Below are 9327 nucleotides of genomic sequence, written 5' to 3'. Positions count from 1 at the left end.
CACGGGTTCAGAGAACCACTAAATAAATTCACAAAATCGTAGAATCATAGAATAGTAAGGGTTGGAAAGGACCTTAAGATTATCAAGTTCCAACCCCCCTGCCATGGGCAGGGACACCTCGCTCTATAGAAGCATATTGTGCTTTCTGTGTATTTAGGAACTCTCGTCCATGTCAGGAAGTGTTTGCAGTGAAAACAACTGACGTCATCATCATCATTAGGAAGTAAAAGTACAAGTATGTCTCTGACTGAGTTGGTTACAGATGCCTACCATCCCTAGATAGTTATCCATTTTTGGCCAGTGCTAGAGTTAAATATCAGGCTAGACGGACATTTGGTCCTAGTATGACCCTTTTTTACAGCTAGCCTAGACTTCAGATAACTACAGTCAGTGCTGTGAATTATATTAGGGGTTAAAAATAAGAAAAAAAAATGAGTGTGGGATTATTTAAGTTATGGGGAAACTGGCCTAAAGCCTTCTTCACCTTGAAATCTATAGATTTTAATAGGAACTGAATCAGAGCAAGACTGGTACATCTCAAAAGTGTGTGGTACTTTTAGCATTATTGTTTTCCTCCACCTTTGATTGCTCGAAACAACATTAATTTCAGGTGGGAAAAAAGGCTAGCACAATACTTTGGTGTAATAAAGGGATTTTCTGTAAGGGAAAGCTTGGTGATGCTGCTCTCTCACGAGTCAGTTCTGGACTTGGGAAATGAATGCTCTTAGAAAGCAAATATGGTAAGTTTCGCCCCCTTTTTGCTCAAGGTGCAAAATGTGTGCCCATCCTGCTTGCCCTGATAGCACATCACGGAAGCCTGCAAGTATGGCCACTGATTTATTTCCAAAACAAGATAGGCTGCCGTAAATGCTCCTCTCCCTGAAGATCAGGTGAGAGCAGAACCATCACTTGGCTGTTCAAGTTCTTTCGAAGTTCTTGTTTGCATCTGGCTATGACAGTACTGCACATAGGGAGAAATCTTTGTGGAAGAGAATCCATGTTGTTTTGCTGAATTCCACAGTTTTCCATTTGAACATGAAATTTGTTTGCAGCTCTCCAGGGTTGCTTTGTAGCATTTTCATTTCAGTGATGTAAGAGCTGCCTTTTACTGTCAAGCCCATAATTAAAGCAATGTTGACTGGTACGTAATGAGCTGCAAACAGTATACCAAAAGATAATTAAAGATGCACTCCAGATAAACAGGGCATGAGCATCCTTTTTATGAGGTGTTAATGTCTGAAGACCAACTAGTGAAATTGATCTTGGCTCTTTTAGGATGAAAGTTCTGCTTAAACATCAATAGCATTGTACTGCCCTAGAAAATGTTTGATGTGGGGATTTCTAAAGGGGTGTGCTTGTCCTAAGACTCCCTGGGCAGGCGCCTGGTGACAGAGCCCATGCCTCACAGGGTAATTCGACATCCCATTCATGCTAGCATGATTATGGGGTCACCTTTGCGACTCCTAACAGTAGGGTTGCTCTGGAGAGAGAGAGGAGAGGAGCTCCTGATACCCTGATCTTGACTAGTATAGATGCAAAACTTTTTTTGAGAGCCATTTTGAAGAGCACTGTGGCTAGTCCTTGTCCAATAACTGTGTTGTCCATCTTAAATGTCCTTTACACTATATCTTTTGTTGTTGCTGTTGTTGTGTTTTCAGCATATTCTACATGTGACATGGATTCTTCTGTAGATGCACTTTTATCACGACTGGCATAAAGGAACATAGGCAGAGGACACAGTGGGTTTCCACATTTGGACTCTGCTGAAATCTACAGCAACATTCCATGGGTTTTGGTGGGATCCTAAAGATAACCTATGAATTGACAAGACACTTTTTTCTAAGCATGCCTCTTTGGGTATTCCTGCTTCTTTCCCCATGCTCTTCCCATTCCCCTATTTGTGAAACTAATAAAAAAAAAATATGGTGGCAGGGGGAATACTATTTTACCAGCACAGTTTAGAGAAGAGATAGGAGAGCTCATGTTCAATTGTTTTGATTATGACTGACATGCAACAGCAAGATGGTGTGAGGGGAACATAGGCAGTCGTGGCTAGTCAGTGTTGTTGCCTGAATTAGCGTATGGTCTGAGTGCAGCTGTAATGCAAGTTAGCTCAAGTCCAGGAGTGTCGGAAAAAGAGAGTGAGGTTAAGATTACCATCTTCTTTCCTGGAATCTCACTTAAAACTTGCTATCTAAGTCTCTATCAATTAGCATTGCAAAAAAAATTCTCTGAAAATGAAGGGTGTAAAGAGGCTGCCTGGCAGAGTGCCTGAAACAATAACTCTAGGAAGTGTGAACTGCTCTCTCCATAGCCAGAGGATGTTAACAAAAGCCTGGTCTATTTGACCTAGCTAGTAGTGATGGACAGTCACTATTAGTAAGTAGCGCAAGTCTGTGCAAGTCTCTGCTGACTCCTCCTTATCTCTTCTGCACTGGATGTAGCTGTAAGGTGTATATGTGTGTGCTGGAAGGTGTGACTTCCCTGTCATTTTGAGATCAATATTGCAGGCTGCCTGCAGGATCAGCTTTGTATTGTAGTTATTCCTTTGAGATGATGCTTTCTGCCATGAAAATTGGAAATGCGGAAAGAAAAATGACAGCATTTGTTCTAGCCCTCTCTGTGGCCAGACTGAATGAGTAAGCTCTTTGTACCCTGCAAACATCCTGGGTATCCTTGATCCAGTTTATTACGCACCCCACAATTATATTGGAATTGCAAAGATACGGAAAGGTTATATGCAATTCCGTATTTTTTTGTGCCAGTCTAAATCAGAGCTCCCTCGTTCTCTTTCATCCCCTGTTCCGGTGCATCCATCCCAAGCTGGTGGTTGAACTGAGCCTGGCAAAAAAAAAAAGAATGATCAGGTTTTTTTGGAAGGAGTAGCTCTGTGAGTCGGCTCATTTGATAGCCAAGTGTGCACTGAGGTGCCTTGTGCAGGACCGCATGCAAAGCCAGGGCTTAAAGGCAGGCAAGATTGCACCCTGCATGCTTAGAGCATGAAGGAACAGCTGAATCTGGATTTGCCATAGAGAAAGCTGTTAATAAAACTGTACCATCAAGCTTTATATGTCTAAGCCTTCGTGCACCCCTCCCTACAGATATATCTGAATGTGGAAAGTGAACTAAAACTGAAGTACTAGCAGCATACCTTGACTGTATCTAGAACTGCTGAACCACTTGCCACCTGGCTGCTTTTTTCTATTCTCCACATGACAATTCTTGCTTGAACACATATTTTATTGTTTGCATGAACAGGAAAAAACTCCAAACTGTTCTGAAGCTCTGAGGAAGAAATCTTGTAGGATGTGTCTGTGCTATGGCAGCCCAAGCTTATGGGAATGCTGTGGTAGAATAAAAAGGAGGAGTACTAAGAAATTGCTTTGAGCTGTTGCATCCAGATGTTCTGGACTATGTGCTGCTGCCATCCCTCTAACATTCTGCCTTCATACGAACTTCTGCTTGAAAGCAGTATCTGGTAAAGTGGTTTCTAAAGGCACTTATCTTGCCATATGGGCAGAGCTGCTAAAGAATCCAGCGTGTGGAGTACTAGACTCAAAGGGGCTGACTGTTGCCCCTGTCTGGAAGGACATTTGTTTTTGTTGTGAGCCACTGCAGCGGTGTCTGCAATATTAAAACCCTTGCCCAGCTCAACTCAAAACTGTCTGCATGGATGTTAGATGTACTGGTCCTTGCAGAATGCAAATGGTATGTGACAGCTTTCAGACTTTGTCCCCATACCCTTTAGTTTCAGAGCAAGCTGGAGCAGGTCCCAGATCTGAAAAATGAATGGGGACATGTGATGAAAAACACATGAAGTAATGAGGCTGCTGTTCTTGAACACCTTCAGTGATAGCTATTAATGGTCTCATTTGACAAATTATTACATTGACTAATTGATTTGCTTCTGTACTAATCTTGTTCTAACATCTAATCCTTTTCCACGTCGCAACTGTCACTCCGTGTAAGTACTTATGTCACTCTTGGCCCTTAAATAATATTTGTGATCTCTCTTTTGGTCATAATTTCACCTTGGACTGAAAGTACAGACCTTGCTTGTTCCGTACATGTCTTGAATGAATAGAGCTGTGTGGAGGGAGGAAGAAGCAGCAGCAGCCCTAGCAAAGGAAAAGCTTGTGGTGAGCTCTTCAGCACTGCTCAGGCAGGAGGCTGCAGATTCCTACAGATTGTGCTGAGGGAAGCTTTGTCCTTCACTGTGAATTGTGGGCTTTGATGCAACGTCTAGTGGAGCCACCAGCGTTTTCATTACTGCAGTGAAGATGATTCAATTTAAGAGAATTTGCCATGGATAGAAACAGAGTGGGGTAGGCAATGACTTGTAACCGAGTGCTGAAATGGTTTCTATTCAGGAGAAGGTTGGTGAGGAGGCCTCCCCTCATCTGGAGGAGCCTCACGTTTCCAGCAGAGCCCTGGGCCTGTGGTGTAGAGAGAAGGGGAGACTTCCCTGAGGGCTCCAGCAGAGGTGAAAGATAATTTCATTAAATTATCCGCTCTCCATGTGAATTAAAGAAAGGTGGATGCGTTTGTGGCGGCAGTGGGGGCTTCACTGGGAGACGCTTTGGCTCCTTCCATGGGCCGAGCCCTTATTATGTGTATTTTGGTGATGGGATGACAATGGAGGTGTGGGAGACGGCTGTGAGTCACCCTCGCAGGCTCGGCGGCTCCGGCCCCCTTGCCGGGGGGGGGGGGGTGGGGGTCGCTAACGGCCAGGGCGGAGGGCTCATAAGGCACGGAGCGGCCTATGCCACCCCACACACAGCCCGCAGACCTCGGCGCACATGGAGCTCGCCAGCCTGCCCCGAAGCCCCGAACCCACCGGTAAGGCTCTCGGCATTTGTGCGGCCGGGCCGGGGAGGGGAGGTCAGGGCGGCGGTGGGGCAGGAGAAGTGGGCTCCAGGAACGCGGCTGGACGCGGCACCGCTGACTGCCGTCCCCTCTCACCGCAGGCGAGACCCGAGCGCGTCCCGCGGCCCCCAGCGCGGGGCGAGAGGGCGGCCGGCGGAAGCGGACCACCTTCAGCAAGGCCCAGCTGGAGCTGCTGGTTCGCGCCTTCGAGAAGGAGCCCTATCCCGGCATCGCGCTGCGGGAGCAGCTCTCTGGCCTCACCGACATCCCCGAGTCCAGGATCCAGGTGAGAAGGGCGGGAGGGCGGCTTCCCCCGGCAGGGCCGAGGCGGAGCAGGCGCTCAGTCTCTGCTGCCCTCGCAGGTGTGGTTCCAGAACAGGAGAGCCCGGCAGCTGAACCACAAGAAGAGCGAAGCCGCTGCCTACCCCAAGCCGGCCAGTGGCAAACAGAAACCGACCCGCTGCGGCGGCTGCTGCCAGGATAGGAGCCGGACGACAGAGGGGCTTGGGCCAGATGGGAGCCTCCTCCATCCACAGCCCGGCCTACCAGGAGGAAACCAGAGTTTCGCTGGTCAGCCTCTGCCCTACTCGGGGCAGCTTTACTCAAGGCTCGATACTCATTTCAGGGGCTTGGATAACACTTCTGGAGAGCCGGGTCAGACCCCAGCTCACTGCGGTTTGGACTGCATGGGAAAAGGGGTCCCACTCGGTGCAGGAAGTGTGGGGAGTACCCCCCAGGTCTCGTTTCCTGTGCAACAGGCACAGGAATATCCATACCTGAAGAAATCTTTCCCTGAAACCTACTACTCAGATGCAGATGTTTTCCAGTATTGTATAGAAGATCATCAGTACCTGGCAGCTAAAGAGAATGTGTATAGGAGGCCTGTCTTAAACTACTTAAATGCTAACCAGGGCCTGGGCAATGAGAACTATTTGTATATAAAGTCAAATATTTCTCCTTTTGGGAAGGGCTCCACTTTCAATTATGTTGAAGGGGAATCTAAGCTTGAGGTAGAGCAGGTGGGGCACAGTCCACCTCTGGTTCCAGCTAATAACACTAGTCCTCCTTTGGTACTTCCAAAACACGAAGAGGGGTGTCAAGGAACACTTTCTGCTCCAGCCCCATCGTATGGGCAGCAGCTGCTGGAGACAGTAAGTGACTATGACCCTCACTGGCTGGGCATGAGAAACGAAATTTTGGGAACTGGGTTAGACTTGCTGTTTGAGAATGAGCAAAACTGGGGGCAAGGTGGGCCAAAAAGTTACATTTTTGCTTTTGGTGGCCAGAACTCAACCTGTCATCTGGGTCGCACATGAACCTGACAGTGGGTCTGCTTGACTGATGGAAAACTAATGTGTTTTTGTTGGATTGGCAGTGTTCTCCAAAGTGGCTAGAGATTTTGCAGGTCTGAGTGTGGAGTGCTTGTTCTGAATTTTGTGCACTGTCTGGAAGGAGAGCAAAGATAGGCAAAATTAGCAAGGGCTACAGGAGAGTAGCCTGCTGAATGTGTGCTGCCTCATCCTTTGGGAGCTGTCACAAAGCTATTTGCAGTATTCCTGCATGCATCTGGTTATTGGCAGTCTCACATTTACTTGCACATACAGACTGTTTTTCAAACGATGCTGGATTAATTCTGCCCTGAGGCTTGGGGCTATGGCATTGTTTTTGTGGCTTTACTGCAGAGTTCTCTTTCTATTTTGGTCAGAATTCACTTTAACTTAAATCTGCAGAAAACAGATGTATTTATAGCTTTTAGTGGAGAAAGCATTAAGACGAGAGGGGTACTAGCATGGGAAAAGCAGCCTTGGTGGTGGCAGGGGACAGCTCACTGGGTGGGTTGGCGTTTTAGGTGTGCTCCTGATACAGAACACTGCTGGTCTTTTCCTAGATACTTGATGTATAGTGTTTTCACTTAAAATTACGACATGTGTAGCCTTTTAAAAGGCAATATTTTTGTGATTTCCTTCTGTGTATTTTTTTATTGTCTTTGTTTTGAAATTGTAATTTTCCATTTGCCAAATGAAGGGTTTTTTACCTGGGTGATAATGAACTTATAGAGCTGCATGAAAAGGAAAAATAAAAATGTGTTCCAGCTTTGCATTTGCACACAGAGCCTATTTTTATATTTCTCAAGATCCATGGCCATCTGGAAGACCCCTGTAATCATGGAAGTGTTTTCTTCCTGGAGCACTGCCATGGTTGTGTATTCAAGCATTATTGGGCCTAGGATGCTGAAAATTCTCTATGCAAATCGTTTCTTGTTTAAAATGTGGCTCTGGAATATTTTAAGTATGTGAAGATTTTAATATACACGTTATTAACTTAATTACTTTGTTTATAGAACAAAATAAACATAATAAAAGTACAACTTAAACACAGACCATTATTTTATTAACAAAGATATCTCTGTCAAGAAGCTATATATTGAGCTGTGTACACAAGAGCTCCAGAAAGTTACCCCTGACTTTTGTAATTTTTAGCTGTAGCTGTGAAGAAGTCATTTAACTTTTCTACCTTGTTCTGAAGAATTTGGAACATACTCATGTCTGTGGAAGAATCACAGCTTCAGACAATAGCTGCAAGGCACTTTAAACACAAAAAAGTTGTATATTAGAGCTAAGTCCAAGTTGATGATTGTATTTATCTTGCATATATGATTCTTTAGTAAACGTAAGACTTACTCATTTATTTACACTTTCAATCATATTAACTTCCTAATGAGAAGTGAGACTTGTTCTTAAACACAGACAGAACAAGAATAGTTTTACCTGTGAAAAAGACAAGAAACTGGTGTTCAGAAGTGTATCCAATCAGCTTTGCTTCATAAAGAAAGAGTTAGAGAGCAAAAGGAAAAAAGACATCTGAAAAAATGGTATGCCCAATAAACCAAACAAGGATGTGGGGTTTTGGTTAGGGGCCACCTGGCAGGTAGCACCTGGTCTTCCCATTGTATCCTTCCTGGTGATGTAAATGCATGGTAACCAGCACCCTCTTATCTCATGGGGCTGAGGTAGAGTTGGTGGGTCACTGTTGCAGATTCTCTTGAGTGAGCCTCATCTCTACAATGCATGCAGCCATCACGCTGTAAGACATTCTATTCTGTCAAAGCTCACAACGCCACACCAAGGCAACCGTGTTAGGTACCTGGTGTTGAGCTGTCATCCCGGCTGCTCTAGTTATACTGGGCATTACAAACCCTTCATTCGGCCTAGGGCGCACACATCCCTTAATATTAAACCCATGTTTCCAGCACTGAGGTGGAATACTCTCTAAATCCTTTTTGAGCAAGTCCAATAAAAAAATAAATCATTCTCTCACCACAGAGCTACCTACTGATCATGGTAGAGCTCTTCTGTAAGTTGTGAGTTTATTTTGTTACAAGTTGCTTTTAACAAACCTACCTAGCATATATTTCACAATAAACACAAAGACAAACCTGTGCAGAGCAGCCAGATGCAGCACTATGTTACGATGCTTCTATAAACTTTCATTCCTTACTAAGAGGTGGAGAATGCTGGAAGACATTAAATGCTTATTCAACATGTAGGAGGTACTGTCACAGCGATGGTATTAGTAGCTTCCCCAGGACCTCGCATGCCAAAAGTATCTCTGCTGTCATACAAGTAGATGATGCTGAGGAAAAGGTGGGGCAGGAACCAAGTGTGTTCAGTACTGGACTACTCTTATGCTGCCTGTAAAATGCCCATTTGTAAAAGATACGAGGATTTTGCATGCTGAATGTTGAAAACTATTTTCTTGCACATAACCTGTCAAAGATAAAGTGAGGACTCAGTTTTACCCATGTGGTTTACGGTCAGCCTGGTCCTAATCCACTGCTAGGCACCTTGAGCTCTTCATTTGTGGAAGACTGCAAAGTGCATTCCTTTCTTCTCAGCCATCTCCTCCAGCAGCAGGACCAGTGACATCCACAGCCTCTGCAGCTGTGAGTCCTTGCTGGAAGCCACCCACCTGAGAAGCATGATCTGACAAGCACCACAGAGACAGCAGTTCATGACCTGGACACCTCTTTAGCAGCCCTGCTCCTCCCCATTTCTTGGCATAAGGCAAATTACACCAGAAAAGAGGGCTATTCTCTTAATTAAGCAGGGCCTGTACCTGCAACTTTGTGAGGACTTGCCTTAAGGCATAGGCACAGGCCTACATCTGAGATAAAACAAGTACTCACTTTGCACCTAGAGTACCCTGCCTCTTGCATGCCTAGTCATGTCCTTCTGTGGTGGTGACCTTAATACCTGAAAAAAGCCCCATCTAAGTTTCATCCAAGTTCATAGCACTGCCCTTCACAGGTTTTTACCTTCTGACTTTTGCTTGTTCTCCCGTAGTCCTTTGTAAGGATTTTTCTTTAAAACAGATCTTTCTCACATTGATTTCTGAGGCCGCAGCAGGCAGTTACTACGGGAACAACCTCCAACACTGTGCGGCAGGAGGCTGCGCGGCGCA

The 9327-nt window shown here is 45.4% G+C and overlaps 1 protein-coding gene and 1 long non-coding RNA gene across 2 annotated transcripts; one reads left to right on the top strand and one right to left on the bottom strand.

Moving 5' to 3' along the window:
- Positions 1-4377: 4377 nt before the first annotated feature.
- LOC133226437 (homeobox protein OTX1-like) lies at positions 4378-7244 on the top strand. Its single transcript, XM_061380016.1, has 3 exons — positions 4378-4839; positions 4968-5152; positions 5229-7244. The coding sequence occupies exons 1-3, from the start codon at positions 4800-4802 to the stop codon at positions 6180-6182; spliced, it is 1179 nt and encodes a 392-aa protein (XP_061236000.1). The 5' UTR covers positions 4378-4799; the 3' UTR covers positions 6183-7244.
- On the bottom strand, positions 7230-9303 carry LOC133226438 (uncharacterized). Its single transcript, XR_009729506.1, has 2 exons — positions 8303-9303; positions 7230-7452 (listed from the first exon to the last, which is right to left on the bottom strand). It is a non-coding gene; the product is annotated as an uncharacterized LOC133226438 (long non-coding RNA).
- Positions 9304-9327: the final 24 nt, after the last annotated feature.

This window comes from Neopsephotus bourkii, unplaced genomic scaffold, assembly GCF_033783945.1.
Source record: "Neopsephotus bourkii isolate Nb327-2 ecotype Australia unplaced genomic scaffold, CSIRO-AGI_Nbou_v1 NB_1783, whole genome shotgun sequence".
In the NCBI taxonomy this organism is placed as follows: domain Eukaryota; kingdom Metazoa; phylum Chordata; class Aves; order Psittaciformes; family Psittacidae; genus Neopsephotus; species Neopsephotus bourkii.
The sequence above is the reverse complement of the archived record's forward strand: the minus strand, read 5'-3'. Positions and strand labels throughout refer to the sequence as shown.

Bases quoted from the DNA above. Each gene is read 5' to 3' on its own strand.
- LOC133226437 (XM_061380016.1), top strand. From the start codon at position 4,800: ATGGAGCTCGCCAGCCTGCCCCGAAGCCCCGAACCCACCG. The intron at 4,840-4,967 runs GTAAGGCTCTCG...CTCTCACCGCAG, and splicing joins CCGAAGCCCCGAACCCACCG to GCGAGACCCGAGCGCGTCCC. The intron at 5,153-5,228 runs GTGAGAAGGGCG...CTGCCCTCGCAG, and splicing joins TCCCCGAGTCCAGGATCCAG to GTGTGGTTCCAGAACAGGAG.